The 20,847-nt window shown below is 41.4% G+C and overlaps 1 protein-coding gene across 8 annotated transcripts in view; it reads right to left on the bottom strand.

Annotated features, from left to right (window-relative positions):
- Positions 1-20,847, bottom strand: part of cep112 (centrosomal protein 112) — a 432,841-nt gene that overhangs the window by 133,447 nt on the left and 278,547 nt on the right. For all 8 annotated transcript variants that reach the window (XM_078529029.1, XM_078529025.1, XM_078529028.1 and 5 more), the window contains one exon: positions 2,165-2,395. In XM_078529029.1, coding sequence (XP_078385155.1) covers positions 2,165-2,395 — 231 coding nt within the window. The remainder of the gene's footprint in view (positions 1-2,164; positions 2,396-20,847) is intronic.

The following is a 20,847-nucleotide window of genomic DNA, read 5'->3' as shown; positions in this document are numbered from 1 at the left end:
GATGAAGTCCCAACTGCAAGACTCCACCTGTGTGACCCACAGTAAATTGTCATTGTGTCAAGTGCTTGCAGCACTTGACTGTATTTTAAGGTATCTTCTTTGCAACAGTCAAATAATATTCAAACAGAAGAGTAGGGAATAATTTTCTTTGCAACTTGAAATAGCCAAGAAAGATTAACGTATAAAAAGTAGTTGCAGTTTGAAAAGAATTCAAGAGTACATGCAGAAACTGTGCAAATAGTACTGCATAATGCAAGAAAATCTCACAAGATGTTTCAAATCATTCAGAAATATTATTCATTTATAAATACCAGATGTGCATTGATGCTTCTAATGCAAACTACACCCGTGAATAAACTGTAATACGTTGCCATTGGATGGTGGAGTACATCGGAGCAGCCGGCATTAGGAAACACGGGTTCTCCATTTTAAAACACTATTGGGATAGTGATGTTTCCCAAGTTGGGGAAAAGGTTGAGAGAAACAACAAGAGAATATGCTGTCTAGTGACTGATCCACTGTAGTATTGTTGGAGGCTGGTGATAAGTTCTGGTCATCCATTGGGCATGATTGCTTTAGGAAGACTAACAGAAAAAAAACTGACTTTTTCATTCCACAACTTTTATACTTAGTCTTTTTTTAAAAACAGTTCTTATTTAGCCAGTGATGTTATGTTCTTAGTTCTTCCCTTGGTCAGCATTTCTCATCACAGACACAATGGCTATTTTGAACTCCAATTTCTATGTTTACAGTGTCTATAGAAGTTGGAGACCACATAACACTTCAATCAGGTTCACTTTGAAATAGTTTCAAGTGGTTGAACTTTTCTCATGAGAAAAGATTTTCATTGCCTATTGACACATGACTTCAACCCATCAACTTTGAAACGATTTATCCTGGCAGATAAATCACTCAACTCTAATAAAAATAAATCCTTGATACATTCACATGATATCTTCTATTGCAAGAAACTGAAGTCATGCCAGGAAGGCTCAAAATCTAAAGCTTTGGGGACTGAAAATAGTAGTGGGTCATGCCACTTTATAGTGAACTCTATAGACTTAAGAAGCTCAGGTCAGAATGCACTTCATAGTTACAGCTAAACAATAGCATCACTGGCTATTTCAAGTTGCAAAGAAAATTATTCCCTACTCTTCTGTTTGAATATTACTTGACTGTTGTGAAGAAGATACCTTAAAATACAGTCATTAACACTGCAAGCACTTGATATTTAAAGTTTGATGATTGCAGAACTAGCTAAATCAGACTCAACTTTTTGACTTTTTAAACATTAATAATCTATTTCAGTGAATTTCACAGGTGGAGTTTAAAAAGTTGATCACATTCAGAGGCTTTTCAGTAGCATGTTTTTTCAGTCCTTGGGAAAAGGGAGATAGGGAAGAACAATAATTCAAAATGGACAACTTAAAATTCCTATCTTCCCCTTCTCATATTAATCCAAATCACTTGACCAAAATCAGAAATGTGTTCCTTTAACTGAGTAAAGTATCACTAATGTAAGCTATTTATAACCAGTAATATGGTATTGTAAGACTTGAAACCTACTGAAAAAAAGTGACCACCTACACAATCCAAAATTCAAATAAGCTTTGAAGTTCCTTTCATAAATCTCTCTGTTTCTCTCCCTCCCTCTCTCTCCTTCTTTAAGACACTCCTTAAACTCTAACTCTTTGGCCAAGCTATTGGTCACCTACCTGCCCTGCCATATTTTCATGTGGCTCTACATCAAATTTTGTTTGATAATCAATCCTGTGAAATGTCTTCGGACCAATGTTTCCTCTAAGCTTCAGAGGTGTGTGATCGCACAGCAGTCCAGAACTTACTCTGCAGGGGACAAACAGACTGTGGACAAGAAGCAGTCCCTTTAAGATGTATGCACGTATGGCCACGCAGCAACCTTAAAGGGACCACACAGTGCAATAAACAGGCCACACACAACAAAGAGAAATTAGAGGGAACTTGCTTGGGATAATTTGTTATATTACTGGCACTATATAAATGTATGTTGTTGCTGCGGAAGTTTTTAATTTAAATTGCATTACATGCTTCTTGTACCATCATCTTCAATTATTTATGTATAAACGGGACAATCTACTATGTTCACTGTAGTCATAAAATATAAACACAGGAACAATCAGCCTACCTTTTCTACAGCATGTTCAATTTCAGCAGCATTTGTCTTTTGCAACTCCAATTTCATCCTTTCCATCTCAGCTTTCAGCTTGTTGACAGTAGCTTCATGATCATGCAAAGCTTTCTGCTTCTCCTCTTCACGTAATAGTCCCAACTCAACCAGCTGTTGCTTTCTCCGTGAGTTGACCTGGATAAGTTCTTCACGTAGCTGGTGGACCTGGCTTTCCAACTCTGCAATCGTCTGTGAAAGTAGCAACAATCTCTTTTAATTATTGCATTCAATCAATATCTTATTAAAAGTGGCAAGATAAAATTGTTAATATTAGTTGGTTTGCAAACTGCTTCTGGATGCACAATGTTCAAATATTGAGAAAGTAAATGATGCTCGCTGTAGTAATTCTCATTTCTCCACACATGGCACTCTTTTTAAATCTCTGCTTGCATGATAGATCCAAAATATTCTTTTAAAAAAGGGTCAGATACCTCCATCTGAGGCGGTACACCCAACATAAAGCATGCTCGTAAGAGAATCCTTAGAAAGTTGCTTGAACTGGAATATGATAAGCTAAACAACATTTAAAAACTTTGGAAAGGGGAAAATAGGTCTTCCAATCTTTTACATAGAGGTGGCCTTTCTTGAAAGAAGCTGAAGTTAGTTGTTTGGAAGTACAGAACTTGAGTACTGTTGAAAAAATAGACATGCCTAAGCTTTTCATCTTGCACTCATCAGGACACTTGCAAGGATACCAATATAAGGGGGAAAACAATTTATGCTATATGTGAAGAGAGTGCGGATTGGTTGGCAAGTGGCACTGCCGTGGAGAACACACCACTGATGGTGGCTGACAGTTAACTGTCAAGCATTGTTTGAAATTTAAACTAGGCAGCTTTTTTTAAATTCATTCATGGGATGTGGGCTTCACTGGCTGGGCCAGCATTTATTGCCCATCCCCAGTTGCCCTGGAGAAGGTGGTGGTGAGCTGCCTTCTTGAACTGCTGCAGTCCATGTGGTATAGGTACACCCACAGTGCTGTTAGGAAGGGAGTTCCAGGATTTTGACCCAACGACAGTGAAGGAATGGCGATATATTTCCAAGTCAGGATGGTGAGTGACTTGGAAGGGAACTTCCAGGTGGCGTTGTCCCCATCTATCTGCTGCCCTTGTCCTTCTAGATGGTAGTGGTTGTGGGTTTGGAAGGTGCAGTCGAAGGAGCCTTGGTGAATTCCTGATTGGTCAAGGTAATGCCCTGAGGAATGAGTCAGTGAATGGCTGTCACTTATTTTGTTTAGCTGAAACAAGCTCAATGTCCGCAAAGAACAGGGCCCTGTGCATTAATATATGTAGCTCCCAATACACGCAAAGGTGCCACATTGTGAGCCTGACTGACATTCTTAAATTGGTTGTCAGCATATTTCTGAGCACACTGAGGATTATTTAGCAAATGTTGTCCAATCGCAGAATCACATCTAATGTTGGACACTGTGTTTTGAGTTTTGCAAGCACGGGCTGATTGGGCCATTGGTATTCTTGCGGGTGTCTCAATGAGTACAAGACGAAAAGCTTAGCCATGTCTCTTTTTTCAGCAATACTCAAGCTGAAGTTACTTAGGTCTCAAATATATCAACATCTACCCACCTAAGTAACACTATCAAGGAGCAGGTGTGAGATGATTATTGCATATAAATTAGGATTACACTCTGGTGCAGTACCAAAGATGTGCTGCACTGTCAGAGGAGGCATCTTCTGGATGCGATGTTAAACTGAGTCTCCACCTGCATTCTGAGGCTGATGGAAAAGATCCCATGACATTATTCAAAAAGCCAGGGAGTTCTTCCCATGTCCTGGCCAACATTTATCCCTGAAACAACAATCATTACTAAAACTCCAGATTCTTTCACCAATTTAAAATAGATTAAGCTAAGGAAAGGTAAGGGTTCTAGTTTTAATTTAAAGTACATAAATAATTTAACTTTTTTTTTTACTGTATTTAACTTAAAGGGTTTTTTTCAACTAGAGGCATGGCAGGGCAGCTCAGTCCCATGTTATGTACCGCCTGCAACATGTGGGAAGTCCTAGACGCTCCTTGCGCTCTGACTAACCACATGTGCAGGAAGTGCCACCAGCTGCAGCTACTTGAGCTCCAAGTTTCGGAGCTTGAGCAGCAGCTGGAGGCACTGAGGTGCATCCGCGAGGCTGAGAGTTTCGTGGATAGGACGTTTTTAGACGTGGTCACCCCACAGCTTACGGAAGTGCAGACAGAGAGGGAATGGGTGACTATCAGTCAGAAAAAAGGTGTCAGGCAGGTAGTCAGGAAATCCCCAGGGTGCATCTGATTCGAGAACCGTTTTTCTGTGTTGGAAAATGGTGAGAGTGACGGTTCCTCTGGGGAGTGCAGCCACGCTCATGGCACTGTGAGTGGCTCAGCTGCACAGTGAGGGGAGGAAAAAGAGGGGAAGAGCAATATTGGTCGGAGGCTCGATTGTAAGGGGAACAGACAGGCGTTTCTGCGGCCGTAGATTTGACTCCAGGATGGTATGTTGCCTGCCTGATACCAGGGTCAAGGATGTCACTGAATGGCTGCAGGGCATTCTAAAGTGGGAGGGCAAACAGACAGAGATCGTGGTACATATTGGTACTAACAACACAGGTAGAAAGAGGGATGAGGTCCTGCAAGCAGAATTTAGGGAGCTAGGAAACAGATTAAAAATCAGGACCTCAAAGGTAGTAATTTCTGGATTACTTCCGGTGCCACGCGCTAGTGAGTATAGAAATAGGAGGTTAGTCCAGATGAATGCGTGGTTGGAGAGATGGTGCAGGAGAGAGGTCTTTAGATTTCTGGGGCATTGGGACCGTTTCTGGGGGGAGGGTGGGACCTGTACAAGGCGGACGGGTTGCACCTGAACTGGAATGGACCAACATCCTTGCGGGGAGGTTTACTAGTGCTGTTGGGGAGGGTTTAAACTAACTTGGCAGGGGGATGGGATCCTGAGAGGAGGTTGAGCAGGGGGAGATGCACAGCCAAAATTAGAAAAGAGAGCAAGTGAGTCTGGAAGGCATAGAAATTATAGGCCAGTTAAGGCACAAGGAAGTATGGCAAGGTTGGATGGCATTTATTTTAATGCAAGGAGTCTGACGAATAAGGCAGATGAGTTGAGGGCACAAATTAACACATAGAAGTATGATGTCATTGCTGTCACAGAGACATGGTTGAGAGAGGGGCAGGATTGGCAGCTCAATTTTCCAGGATATAGGGTCTTCAGGCGAGACAGGGAAGGAGGTAAAAGAGGAAGGGGTATCACAATATTGATCAAGGAATCAATTACAGCAGTAAGGAGGGATGACATCTTAGAAGGCTCTTCAAATGAAGCCATATGCGTAGAACTGAAAAACAAAAAAGGAGCAATCGCATTGCTGGGAGTGTACTATAAGCCCCCAAACAGTCAGAGAGCAATAGAAGAGCAGACATGTAGGCAAATTTCATAGAAGTGTGAAAATAATAGGATAGTAAAAGTGGGGATTTCAACTTCCCCAACATTAACTGGGTTAGTCACAGTGTGATAGGTTTAGAGGGAGCGGAAGGTTTAGAGGGAGCGGAATTCTTAAAATGCTTCCAGGAGAGCTTTTTAAGCCAGTACGTAGAAGGTCCTACAAGAGAGGGGGCGGTCCTGGACTTAATTTTAGGGAATGAAGCCAGGCAAATGGGAGAGGTATCAGTGGGGGAGCATTTTGCAGATAGTGATCATAACTCCGTTTGACTCAAGGTTGTTATGGAAAAGGGCAAGAATGGGCCAGAAATAAGAGTTCTAAATTGGGGGAAGGCTGATTTTAATAAGATCAGATATGATTTGGCTAGAGTGGACTGGGAGCAGCTACTTCTAGGTAAATCTGCATCAGAGCAGTGGGACTCATTCAAGAAGGGAATAGGGAGAGGGCCAACATACTCCAGTAAAGACAAAGGGTGGGACCAACAGATCCAAGGAACCCTGGGTGTCGAGGGATATACAGGATTGGATAAAGAGAAAAAGGGAGGCTTATGGCAGATACCAAGGGCTCAAAACATCGGAAGCCCTAGAGGAGTATAGAATGTGTAGGGGGGAACTTAAAAAGGAAATTAGGAGAGCAAAAAGGGGGCATGAAAAAAACTGGCAGGCAAAGTAAAGGAAAATCCAAAGTTATTTTACAAGTACATTAAGAGTAAGAGGATAACTAGGGAAAGAGTAGGGCCCATTAAGGACCATAGTGGTAATGTGTGTGGGGAGCCAGAAGACGTAGATAGGGTTCTAAATTAATACATTGTGTCGGTGCTCACAAGTGAGAGGGACAACGTGGGTATGGAAACCAGGCAGAAGGACTGTGATATAATTAATAATTAATAAATTAGCATAGAAAGGGAGGCGTTTCTAAGTGGTCTGGCAGGCTTAAAAGTAGATAAATCTCCAGGCCCGGATGAAATGTAGTTGAGTGAGGCAAGGGAGGATAGCAGGGGCACTGGCAATAATTTTCAATACCTCTCTGGCCACAGGAGAGGTGCCAGAGGACTGGAGGACAGCCAATGTGGTACCGTTATTCAAGGAGGGAGGAAGGGATAAACCAGGGAACTACAGGCCAGTCAGTCTAACCTCAGTGGTGGGGAAACTATTGGAAGCAATTCTGAGGGACAGAATTAATCTACACTTGGAGAGGCAGAGATTAACCAAGGACAGTCAGCATGGTTTTGTCAAGGGGAGGTCATGTCTGACCAATTTGATTGAATTTTTCGAAGAGGTGACCAGGTGTGTAGATGAGGGCAATGCATTTGATGTAGTCTACTTGGACTTCAGCAAGGCTTTTGATAAGATCCTGCATGGGAGACTGATAATGAAGGTGAGAGCCCATGAGATCCAAGGCAATTTGGCAAATTAGATCCAGAATTGTCTGAGTGGCAAGAAGCAGAGGGTGATGGTCAAGGGGTGTTTTTGTGACTGGATGCCTGTGTCCAGTGGGGTTCCACAGGGATCGGGCTTGGGTCCCTTGCTGTTTGTGGTATACATAAACGATTTGGACTGGAATGTAGGAGGGTTGATCAGTAAGTTTGAGGATGACACGAAAATTGGTGAGGTGGTAAACAGTGAGGAGGATAGCCTTAGATTACAGGAGGATATAAACGGGCTGGTCAGATAGGCTGATCAGTGGCAAATGGAATTTAATCTGGATAAGTGTGAGGTGGTGCACTTGGGCAAGACAAACAAGGCATGGGAATACACGATGAATTGTAGGACCCTGGGAAGTACCGAGGATCAGATTGACCTTGGTGTGCATGTCCACCGGTCCCTTAAGGTAGCGGGACAGGTAGATGAGGTGATTAAGAAGGCAGATGGGATACTTGCCTTTATTAGCCGAGGCACAGAATATAAGAGCAGGGAGGTATGCTGGAACTGTATAAAATGCTGGTTAGGCCACAGCTAGAGTATTGCATGCAGTTCTGGAATCCGCATTATAGGAAGGATATGATTGCACTCGAGAGAGTGCAGAAGAGATTTACCAGGATGTTGCCTGGGCTGGAGAGTTTTATTTATGAGGAGAGATTGGATAGACTGGGGTTATTTTCCCTGGAGCAGAGGAGATTGAGGGGGGACATGATTGAGGTGTATAAAATTATGAGGGGCATAGATAGGGTAGACAGGAAGGAACTTTTCCCCTTGGTGGAGGGATCAATAACCAGGGGGCATAGATTTAAGGTAAGGGGCAGGAGGTTTAAAGGAGATGTGAGGAAGAATTTTTTCATCCAGAGAGTGGTGGGAATCTGGAACTCACTGCCTGAAACCCTCATAACATTTAAGAAGTATTTGGATGAGCACTTGCGATGCCATGGCATACAAGGCTATGGGCCTAGAGCTGTAAAATGGGATTAGAATAGTTAGGTACTTGTTTGACCGGCGCAGACTTGATGGGCCAAAGGGTCTTTTTCTGTGCTGTAGACCTCTATGACAAATTATGCGGTCATTTTTCCTCATTGGTGTTTGGGGGATTTGTCAGTGTGCAATGTGACTATCCCATTAGCCAACACTACAACATTGATGACATTTCAAAATACATTTAATTAGTTTTGAAGCACTTTGGCATGTCCTGACACTGTAACTGTTCTTTCTTTCATTGCAAATGATTCACCCCCTACAGGTACTCCTTCAAAATTGGGATCACCACTCTTTCCTCAAGAAGGTTCTTCTTGACCCCATTTTCCTTGAAAACTGCCACCCCATTTCCAAATTCCATGTCCCCTCCAAAGTTCTTCAATGGACTGTGAAATCCAAATCCATGCTCACCTTTCTTACAAATCCATTTTTAAACCTCACCAATTTGCCTTCTATCCTGCCATAGCACTGAAACAGTCCTAATCAAAGCCACAAAGGCTATTCTCTGTGACTGTGGTGCACTATCCCTCTTCTTCTCAATTTCTCTGCATCTCCTCCGTGGTCCAGCTCAGCAGGACTGCCCTCACTTGCTACTCTTACCTGTGCAATCATAGAAAGCATCTCCAGCAAGGGTTTCTCAGGGGCAACTCACACTGTTCTCCCTGGAGTTCCACAAGGGTTTAACCTTAGTTTCCTCATCTTCTTCATCGATATGTTGTGCCTTGGAAACATCAACTGAAGACAAGGGGTCAGGTTCCAAATGAGATGTCCAATTCTTTCTCTCCGCCACCTCTCTCAGCCCGGTTCTGTGTTGTCAGACATCTTGATTAAGTGCAGTTTTCTCCCATTAAACATTGGAAAGATTGAAGCCATTGTTTTTGGCCCTTGCCACAAACTCACATCTTTGCCACTGATTTCACTTCCCTGCTCAGATGCTTTCTCACGTTTAACAAGACTGTTAGCAATCTTGGTGTACTATATGACTCTCAGCTTAGTTTGAAACGCAATATTCTCTTCACCATAAAAATATCCCATTTCCACCTCTGTAATATCATCCACCTCTGCCCCTGCCTTTGTCACCTCCAGATTCAACTAAAGCCAGCCTCTCCCTCTCTACCTTCATAAACTTCAGCTCATCCAAAATGCTGCGGCTCACACATCCTATCCTGTACTATCACTACCACTGTTTCAATCGCCCGTTGGTCCCTCTGCTCACTGGCATTGGCTCCATGTCCCCTAACATCACCAATTTAAAATTCTCATTCTGATAGCTTCTCAGAGCTTTATCCTGCACCATTACTGTATTCCAATCCTTCAAGAACTCTGCATTTCTCCAATCTGGCCTCAACTGCATTACCCTCTACTTTTACCCCACCAGTGGCAATTATGCCTTCGGCCAATCAGATGTCAGCTGTGTAATCCACTTTCTAAACGTCTCTGCCTTTCCAAAACACTTTCTTCTTTTAAGATCTTCCTTATAACCCACCTTTTTTAATCAAAATTTTGATAACCCTTCCTGATATCGCCTTCTTTGTCTCAGCGTCCACTCTTGTCTGATAACGCTCATGTAAAGTGCCTTAAATGGTTTTCTAAGTAAATGTGTCAAATAAATTTATAATGTTGTTGCTATTGAATAAATATATATCAAAAGGAAAATAGCCAGGAGGAAAAAAGAAACTTCATGAAAATTAAGACCTTGGTAAACGTTTTGATGACCTTGGGAATGCTAGTTGTTAGTTGTACTATAGAGATCACTGATTAATTCACATGCAGTAAACAACAAGAACAAATATCTCAGTGTTAGAGAATGCCCACAGCACAGGTGTATTATGTTATTTCATAATTTTAAGGATGAGGGAGACTCTGTGGGAGCGGAGCAATACTTGTAGGAGATCTCCCAACAGGAATTTTTTGAAAATTGATTGAGGCAACATCTACCTAGACCTGGAGTCTTTTCCAAAAAAAAGGGCTTTTAACCTTGAAAGAATGAGGAACAGAGCCCTTGTTGAGACCCGAGAATAATATTTGGCACTGGACAAGAAAGCTTAAGGCTTTTGCGCATCTTAGAGATTACAGTTTCTTTCAAGTTCAGTTCAAAGAGCTAACTATCCTCATAATGATGGAAGAAAATTTGTTGTTCTGATGGAGGCCTAGAACAGAGACTGAAAACCAGATTGCAGTATTTGTGGTTTCAAAAAGCTAAATGGAGGATATTCTTTGCAGAAAAGAAAACTTATGGTTTGCCTGATGACTTAATCAGTGAGTACGGTGTCCAGTGTCGCACCAAGGTATATAGATCAGTTATCTAATCTCAATCAGGAGAGCAATTCAAGTCACTTAGTTGGGTGGTGGGAAAATCTGCCAAAGATCCTGGGACTATGCAGTATTCAATCATGTATTTGTGAACATTCAGCAAAGACAGTTTCAGGCTTAGCTGCAATGCCCCCACAGGTGAATAGCCTGCTGACACTTGCTGTCTAAGCTTATCCATGAGCAATGGTAACTTAGGTGAAATACAGGAAGGTGGCCAATAGCTGCAAAATGGTATCGCAGCAGGCAGCAGTGACTTCAGGAAAACTTGGCCCTTTGTCTGAGGAAGGAGCTCTGTTTAATCGATGGTGATAACTGGAGATGAGCCAACTTATAGCTGGAAGGTATTGCTCCAAGGTGCAATTTTGCTTACCACTACTGACTTGAGAGCGAAGTTGCGGAAAGTCTCACCTAATTTGCTGCATGCAGAAGAACAAAAGTTTTGATCAAGTAAAAGCAGGATTAATGAAGGAACGGTCACTCTATGTTGAAAGTCAGGTATGGATACTGAAAGTTAAAATGTTTTTTTATTGAATTAAACAAGTTTCAGCTGACTGTAGGAGATCCGCTTATGACAGCTAAGAAAATCAGTGATGTCTGTTGGAATTTGAAAAAATTATTCTTGGGATGTGGGGGGTCGCTGGCAAGGCTGGCATTTATTGCCCAAACCCTATTTTCCCTCGAGAGAGTGGTGGTGTTGAGCCATGTCCTTGAACTACAGCAATTCATACGGTGGTGGTGCTCCTATGGTGGTAGTAAGAATAGAAAAACAAAATATTTTTAAAAGGCTTGAAACTTGTAGATGTTAATGTTCAGACAGACATGGGCGTACATGTCCAAAGGCACAAAAAAGTTAGCATGCAGGTACAGCAACAAATTAGGAAGGCAATTGCATGTTGGCCTTTATTGCAAAGGGATTGGAGTACAAGAATAAAGAAACCTTGATACAATTGTACAAGGATTTGATGGGACTAGCCCTGCAATTTTGGTCTCCACATTTAAGCTTGCATTGCAAATGGTACAGCCAAAGGTTCTCTAGATTGGTCCCTGGAATGAGAGGGTTTCCTACAATGAAAGGAGGTGTAAATTGGGCCTATATTCTCTGGAGTTTAGAAGAATGAGAGGTGATGTCATTGAGACATATAAGGTTCTGACGGGGCTTGACAGGGCAGACACTGAGGTTGTTTCCACTGGCTGGGGACTCTAGAACATTGAGCAGAGTCTCAGGATAAGGACTGCGATGAGGAGAAATTTTTTCACTCAAGGGAATCTTTGGAATTTTCCACCCCAGAGGATGGTGCATTGTTGAAGATATTTAAGGTAGAGATAAATAGATTTTTGGTCTCTCAGGGAATCAAGGGATATAGGGAATGGGTGGAAAAGAGTTATGGCTAAAGATCAGCCACGGTTGTATTGAATGGTGGAGCAGTTTGTATAGTCGATTCCTGCTTCTAGTTCTTATGTTCTTATAATGATGTTAGGTGGGGAGAATCAGGACTTTGACCCAGCAACAGTGAAGGAATAGTGATACATGTTCAAGTCGGGTTGGTGTGGGACTTGGAGGGAAACTTGGAAGTATTCTCGTGCACCTGCTGCTCTTATTTTTCAAGTGATGGAGGTCCAAAAAAGAAGCCTTAACATTGAAATTACGTTTCAGTGTTGATGGTAACATCAATCTTAATGGAGGCAGTCGTGAGGACAAATGTAACCCTTAGAACCAAGGGATTCATGCAAATCATCTTCAACTACAAGTCATACATGCCTGAGAATGAGTTATCTTGAATAACCTCCGGAAATACTCAAAGTCCCTTAAGCCTTTCATGGGATGACAAAATAATAAAGCCCACTCTGGATTTTAGGATTTTTCTCCGGGCTCCTTGTTCTTTGATCAATTAGCAGCAAAGCATTCTTCTCCAGTCCAAAAGGTGGGAGTGAAGAAAGCATTAGCTTTGGTCTATAGTTCCTATAAGTAGGAGTGTTGCCATTAATTAACATATACCAAAGCCACTGCAGGGGACTGCATGAAATCATCTTGATGAAGGTCAGAGAGGCTGGACCTTTCTTTGGAAGATGGTGAGCATCTTGTCCTGGTGAATAATTCATCGTGGAGGTTTTGTGGTTGGTGCTTGGAATCAGAATAGTAGTATGCATAGAATTTAGTTGATTTGTATAACTACTGTATAGAGCAGATAGTATATCTATGAAGACAGGGAAAAAACAAATACAGAGAAAAGCAAGAATGCTAAAAATGAAAAGTCGTCCTATCTACATTACAGAGGCAAAATAGCCCTTGTGAACAGTCAGTTTATATATTCTGAAGAATTCTAAAAGTGTCCATTTTAAGTAGCTGTATGTGAGGTGAAATGAAAGGAACTGTAAACATCTTTATAAAGTCAATCTTTTAAACACAGTGGAGGTGTCTTACTAGTTTAGCAATTTAAGAAAAGCATCTTCCAATTAGCTATACAAGAGCAAGTCAAAAATCCAGAGTGCTTGTGTGCACGGGGAACAGCCAATATGAAGCAGAACAGCATTTAATCATGTTTACTGATTGATTATTAATGATCATGAAAGGTGATCTCAATTTTCCACATAGTCAATCCAGAGCCAACACAAGTGTTCCAAGTAGCAGTGAGGTAACATAAAGGTCTGGGTTCATATATCGTAAAGACCCCAGATCAGCTTCTCTTCAGAATAAGAGAATAAATTGAACAGCAATACCCTTGCCACATTTTTTTTGAAGTGATACATGAAAGGCACATTGACTTTACAGGCTGTTGTTCGTTTTATTAAATATTTTACAGTGGTTTTAGGAGAATTCGTATTGCAAAGGATGATTCTGTAGGGTACAGCCTAATTATGATAATTTCAGAAATATTCAACTATCATTAATTTATTTGGTGAAATTTAAAGAAGGTAGTTAGAACTGTTTCTGGCATAGTATCTAAGTGAACCAGTTGTCCTATGCTTGCACGTCCTGCAGTGACATGTATAGTGAATACAAATTAGAAGCTGAATCTTATATCTGTGTTGCAGTTCTCATTTTCTATTCGAATACTGTACTGCAATCTTAAGTCTCAGGTGGATGAAAGAAAAGCATCTCTCTGAATATTAGCTAATGCCACATTTGCAAGTCTTGAGAAGATCAGTCTGCATAAGATCATTTCTAGCAAGCAATATGTGAATTGCTTTGTACTGTTCCACTGATGGAAACTATTCCTGGTCTGGGATTAAACCCTTTTCATCATAAAGCCCCATCTGGTCCTAGGTCCACGTCAGTCAAACCTTTCCCTTTAAACTTACTGCTTTGATTCCAGATCAATTTATTCAACTGCATTTGTGTGACTCAATGAAAGGACAGCATCATTTAAACCAAAAGTACTTCCTTCATGTATCGGCCATAATTAAAAACAATGGTTATGAAGGAATAAAAACAGGCTAATATTTCTGATAGTGCTTCAAAGGCTGACAGCTGTCAGTGGCTTTGAAGATGCTAATCAGAAACGGAGCAAGAAGTTTCTGTTAAGGGCTGTGCCTGGAAAACAAGTCAGCTTATAATGAATTAAACCATCTCAGAGGCATCCTTGTGTTTGCAATTTATCAGGGTATGTATTTTCCTGTTTATTGCATGCCATGGCAATTCTTTGGCAGATAACATTTTTGCAAACAGGCACCAAAGGAATGCTATATAATTATTCTATATAATTCTATTTAACTAACTCTGATCGAGGAAAGGAACACATTGAAAATCCAGATCTCCTGATGCACGGTATACCATGCACAATCAAAGCATATTCCAGAGGATTTCAGGAATAGATTTGGTTGGTTAAAGATGTTTAAACTTCACAAAAAAAATTAAGATATCAGTCTTAGTGAGAACTGAGGCATCACAAAATTCAAAATGCCAAAGAGCTGTTGACTTCAACATATGCTTTATTATGATAATAATTATATCTGCAGGCTGCACAGCTTTGGGGAGGATGGCCCTGATAGGCTTGAGAAGTGAAATGGTGGAATCTTAGCAAATACTACAACCAGCTCAGATTAGGGTCAACCTGTTGCAACGATATTGCAAGTTTTACAGGGGAAAAAACGAGGACTAATTTGGGTCCTTCTTAAAAAAAGGCAATGACGCAGAAAAATACACTTAATAATAACTCTTAAGGAGAAATATATTTTAAAAATGATATTACTAATTGTATCACATCATAATGACATTGTCAAATCACAAAGCAACATTCTTTCCCTTGAAAATATACAGATATAGAAATAGAAAGTTAGGGAGTGTCAATGAGCTCTGGGCAGGAGGCACCTAATCGAAAGGGTTGGGTTGCACCTTAACAGGACTGGGTGCAGTTTCCTTGTGTAGAGATTCACTAGTACAGTATGGCAGTGTTGGCACAGGGACGGGCACTAGCATATAGAAATAGAGCACAATAGTGCTCCAGGCATTTGGATGTTCAAAAAACTTCATTCACAACCCTACAATTGCTCATGATGATATGACTGCAATTGTCAAGTGGGAGATCTGAGCAGACGCCTTCAAAATCCAGACCGGTGTCAAGCAAGGCTGTGAGATAGCCCCCATACTATTTTCAATCTACCTGACAGTGGCTATTCAACCCATCAAAGATCAACTGCCTTCTGGTGTCAGTATTACATACGAATGTATGAATTAGGAGCAGGAGTAGGCCACTTGATGCCTCGGCCATTTAATAAGATCATGGATGATCTGACTGTAACCTCAACACCACGTTCCCACTTACCCCCTATAACCTTTCACCTCCTTGCTTTTCAAGAATCTATTTGGGGAGGTGGCAGCATAGTGGTATTGTCACTGGACTGGTATTGCAAAGGCCCAGGGTAATGGTCTAGGGACCAGGGTTCGAATCCCGCCACAGCAGATGGTGAAATTTGAATTCAATAAAAATCTGGAATTAAAAGTCTAATAGCGACCATGAAACCATTGTCAGTTGTCGTAAAAACCCATCTGGAAGGAAATTTGACGTCATTACCTGGTCTGGCCTAACGTGACTCCAGACCCACAGCAATGTGGTTGGCTCTTAAATGCCATCTGAACAAGGGCTATTAGGGATGGGCTATGCCCATGACCCATGAATTAAAAAAAACTACTTCTGCCTTAAAAATATTCAAAGACTGCTTCCACCGCCTTTTGAGGAAGAGAGTTCCAAAGACTCACAACCCTCAGAGATAAAAATTCTCATGTCTTAAATGGGTGAATTATTTTTAAACACTAATTAAACTTAAACCTTATTTTTAAACACTGACCCCTAGTTCTAGATTCTCCCACAAAAGGAAACATCAGCTTCACATTCACCTTGTCAGGACCCCTCAGTATTAAATACCATCTAGACGGAAGACTCTTTCAGCTCAGTTGCCTCTGTGCCAAAATTAAATTGACCACCATAGATATACATGATCTATAGTTTGCAGATGACTGCAGTGTCGTTGTCCACACTGCACCAGATTTGCAGGTCACTCTTGATCTCTTCGATTCTGCATACAAGAGACTGGCCTGTTCTTGAATGCTGCCAAAATAAAACTCACATCAACCCAGACCTGATCAGTCTCCACCTCCTATATATGTTGAAGGAGACACTCTGGAAATATGTTGGGCACTTCCCATTCCTTGGCAGTCACCTCTCTCAAAAGACCACTACTGATGAAAAGATCCAACGCCGCATTAGGTGAGCCAGCTCAGCCTTCTACAAACTATGGCAACAAGTGTTTGACAACAAAGACCTATGCAAGTCAACAAAAGTCCTAGTGTACAGAGCAGTTGTTGTCACCACGTTCCTGACTGCAGTGAGACATGAGCTGTGTATCAGCGACATAAGAACACGAGAGAAATTCCACCAGCAATGCCTTAGTAACATCCTCCGGATTCAATAGGAAGACTATTGAATTAACGCTAGCATCCTCCTTGAAGTCAGCTCCACAGGCATTCAGGCAAAACTCCTGCAAAATTAACTACAAAAGACTGGACATTGAACAGATGGCCAAAAAGCATCTACCTCACCAGGTCCTGTTTCCTTAACTCTCAAAGGGTCAGTGTTCCAGGGGAGGGCAAAGAAAATGCTTCAAAGACACTCTGAAGCTCTCCTTGAAGCATGGCAGCATTGACATTCATGACTAGGAGGAGCCTGCTACCTATCTTTCAAAATGGCACCAACTTGTCCATCAAGCTGTGAGTCCAAACGCCTTAATGATGAGGCAGAGAGGCAGCAGAGAAGGAAAGAAAATGTAGCAAATTCTGCACTCCAGGTTCCATGCCTTGTGGGCCTGACCCATGTGCTCAAAGATCAGTGGGTCAAGAATCGGCCTGTTCAGTCACAAAGGCCCATGGCAGAAAGTCTCGAACCTGAGCAAGCATCATCCTTGAACAGAAGGACAGCCACCGACGACGATGATAGAAATAGATGAGGAATAAGGTGTATAAAGGAATTAGTGTTGGATAGTTCTAGAGAAGTAGTATCTTCTTAAATAGGAGCAGACTAAGAAGGACTACGAGAAATACAAACACAGGTTTCGAATGCATGTATATAAATGCACAAAGTGTGGTGAATAAGGTGGGTGAGCTTCAAGCACAAATAGCTATGTGGGAATATGATGTAGTGGCTTAAAAATGGTGAGGATCAGCTGCTTAATATTCAAGAATACAAGTGCTCAGAAAAAATAGGGAAAGGAAAAAGAAGGCGGTGTGGCTGTATTGATTGGGGAAGACATCGTAGTGATGAAAGCAAAAGGGAAGATATTGGAGTGTTGGAAAGAGGATATCCTTAAGGGTCAAGGAAAAAAATCAGTATGTTTAAGGTTGAGAAACAAAAAGAATAATCACAGAGATGTGCAAGAACTGTAGAGAGGTGATACTGGGGGACTTTAATTACCTAAATATCGACTAGGATAATGTTAGCGTAAAGAGCAAGCAGGGGGAGGAATTTTTAAAATGTGTTCAAGGGAACTGCCTTGACCAGTATGTTTTTTGTCTATTTAGGAAGACGACATTGCTGGATATGATGCTGGGGAATAAGGTGGGCCAAGTGCCTGAGAGAGAACACTTGGGTGAGAGGGACCATGTATCGTAAGGTTTAGATTAGTAATGGAGAAGAGACAGCTAGGAACAATCTAAAGCAGAACTTCTAAATTGGAAGAGAGATAATTACAAGGGGACAAGAGGGGATCCAGCCCGGAAAAAACGGAACCAAAGACTGACAGGAGAAACTGCAAAGCAACAACAAGTGATCGTTAAGGAGGAGATTTTTCAGAAATAGATGGAATACATTTTAAAAAGAGGAAAAGGTCGGGGAACCAAAGCCAGGGGTTCCTTGGATGATGGGGGAGAAAGAGAATGTGATGAAATAAAAAACACTGTCTGCCCTGATACTGGCCTTACAGCATCTTTGCACACGTGCACATTTGACTTACATGCATAGTTTTCCTCATCAGTTAATGCCAACGGAAGATCACGTTTTTCCTAAGTTTAAGGTGTTTTTAATCAGCCCCCCAGCAGAAATTAAATCTTGAGATAAGCCGGATTTGATCAATTATTAGGGACTAATCAACTACAGTACCACAAATTGTACAGAATCTGCTATTATATAGTGGGTTACGACTTTCATGACTTCGGTGGTAGGCAAATCATTAGAATCAATTCTGAGAGCTAGGATAAACTGTCATTTAGAAAGGCATGGATTAATCAGGGATAGTCAGCTTGATTTTGTTAAAGGAAAGTCATGTCTTACTAACTTAATTGAATTTTTTTGAGAAAGTAACAAGGAGGATCGATGAGGGGAGTGCAGTGAATGTGGTCTACATGGATTTTAGTTAGGCATTTGTCAAAGTCCTACATGGGAGACTGGAATAAAAAAAAAAGCTCATGGGATACAAGGGAATGTGACGAGTTTGATCCAAAATTGGCTCAGTGACAGGAAACAAAGGGTAACTATTGACGGATGGAAAGCAGTTTCCAGTGGCATTCCACAGGGCTCAGTGTTGGGTCCCTTGCTGTTTGTGGTTTATATTAAATGATTTGGACTTAAATGTGGGAGGCATGATTGGGAAATTTGCAGATGAAACAAAAGTCGGCCATGTAGTTGACAGTGAAGAGGATAGCTGTGGACTCCAGAATGATATCAATAGTTTGGTTGAGTGGGTGGAAAAGTGGCAAATGGAATTCAATCCGGAGAAGTGTGAGGTTATGCATTTTGAGAGGGCAAACAAAGCAATGGAAACACCACAACAAATGGGAGGATATTGAGAAAGTGGAGGAAGTGGGAGGCCTTGGAGTGCATGTCCACATGAAGGAGGCGGGACAGGTATATAAGGTGGTAAAGGCGGCATACAGAATGCTTTCCTTTGTTGGACGAGGTACAGAATACAAAGGCAGGGAGGTAATGCTGGAATTGTATAAAACGCTGGTTTTTGCGTTACAGTTCTGGTCATCACATTACAGGAAAGACATAATTGCTCTGGAGAGAGAACAGAGAAGATTTACAAGAATGTTGCCAGGGCAGGAAAATTGTAGCTATAAGGAAAGGTTGGATAGGGTAGGATTGTTTTCCTTAGAACAGAGGAGGCTGAGTGGTTACTTGATTGAGGTGTACAAAATTATGAAGGGCCTATACAGACAGGAAAGGCTTGTTTCCCCTATTGGAGAGGTCAATTACCAGGGGGCACAGATTTAAGGTGATTAGAGGCAATATTAGGAAAACCTTTTCACTCAGAGGGTGGTAAGTGTCTGGAATTCACTGCCTGGATTGGTGGTTGAGGCAGAAACCCTCAACTCATTTAAAAGGTATCTGGATCTTCACCCGAAATGCTGTAACCTGCAAGGCTATGGACAGGGTGCTGCAAGGTGGAATTAGAATGGATGGCTAGTCTTTTTTTCAGTCGGCGCAGACATGATGGGCTGAATGACTTCTTTCTGTACTGGAACATTTCTATGGCTCTAATTAACAGGCACTTGGAGAGGTTCGAGTTAATCAAGAAAGCCAGAAGAGTTTTGTAAAAAAAAACAGATCATGCTTGACTAATCCAATTTACTTTTGAAGTAACAGAGAAAGTTGATGAGGGGAATGTGGTGGATGTTGTATTTATGCATGTTAAAAAAAGCTTTTGACAAAGTATCACATGAAAAGCTGGTTAACAAAATTGAGGTTCATGGAATAGCAGGGTCAGTGTCAGATTGGATAAAATATTGGCTTAAGGACAGAAAAAAGTGAGTAACAGTAAATGGGTGTTTTTCAAATTGGAGGATAGTAGACAGCAGGTTCCTCAAGGGTCAGTGCCAGGACTACTGATACCTGATCCTTGCGGAACACCTCTGTCTACTAACCTCCAATCTGAAAAACAAATTTATATAAAAATAAATGATTTTGAACACAGAGTAAAATTTCAAGATTTGCTGATGATACCAAGCCTGGAGATGTGGCACTGAGGACGATACAAATCAACTGCAACAAGACATACATAGGCTACCAGAAAGGCAGACAAGTGGCTGATGGAATTTAATAGAGAAGTGTGCGATGATGCATTTTGGTGGAAGGGATAGGGAGAGGCAATGTATACTTAATTGCACAGTTTTAAAGAGTGTGCAGGGACAAAGGGACCCATGATTCATGCATGTAAATTTTTGAAGTTGGCAGGACATATTGAGAGAGTATTTAGCAAAGCATATGGGATCTTGGGCTTCATAAATAGAGGTATTGAGTACAAAAGCAGGAAACTCGTACTGAACCTTTGTAAAGCTCTGGTTAGGTGACAACCAGAGTGTTGCATCCATTTCTGGTCACCACACTTTAGGCAGGATGTGAGGGTCTTTGAGAAGGTGCAGAGGAGTTGACAGAATGGCTCAAGGGAAGAGGAATTTTAGCTACAAGGTTAGGGTGGACAAGTTGGGGCTGTTTCCCTTAGAATAAAGATAATTGAGAGGAGATTTGATCAAGGTGTGCAAGATTATGACAGGTTTAGATAAGGACTAGGGGAAACAGATTTAACACTTTAAGTAAGAGATAGAACGGGGATGTGAAGAAGGACTTTTTTTACACAGTGAATGGTAATGACCTGGAACTCGATGCCTATGAGGCTAGGAGAAGTGGAGACAGTTAATATTTTGAAAGGAAATTGATGAGTACTTGAGGGAAATAAACTTGCAGGGCTATAGGAGTAGAGCTGGGGAATGGGACTGACTGGATTATTCTACAGAGAGTTGACATGGACTCAATGGGCCGAATGACCTCCTTCTGTGCGTAATAATTCTATGTTAGAAATAAAATGTGCCCAGGGCTGTGACACAATTAACTCCACCTGCGAGACGAGAACCCCTTATGATTCCTTCAGTAATGAATGTCTGGTCAGCCATACTAGTGGAAATATGCATCGCCTCACACTGCTATTTATAAGCCATCAGAAAACAACTAGTCTGATATAATATTTAACATTAAAATATCTAGAAAAATCAATACTTTCCACC

Source organism: Cetorhinus maximus, chromosome 24, assembly GCF_964194155.1.
Source record: "Cetorhinus maximus chromosome 24, sCetMax3.hap1.1, whole genome shotgun sequence".
Classification (NCBI taxonomy): Eukaryota; Metazoa; Chordata; class Chondrichthyes; order Lamniformes; family Cetorhinidae; genus Cetorhinus; species Cetorhinus maximus.
The sequence above is the reverse complement of the archived record's forward strand: the minus strand, read 5'-3'. Positions and strand labels throughout refer to the sequence as shown.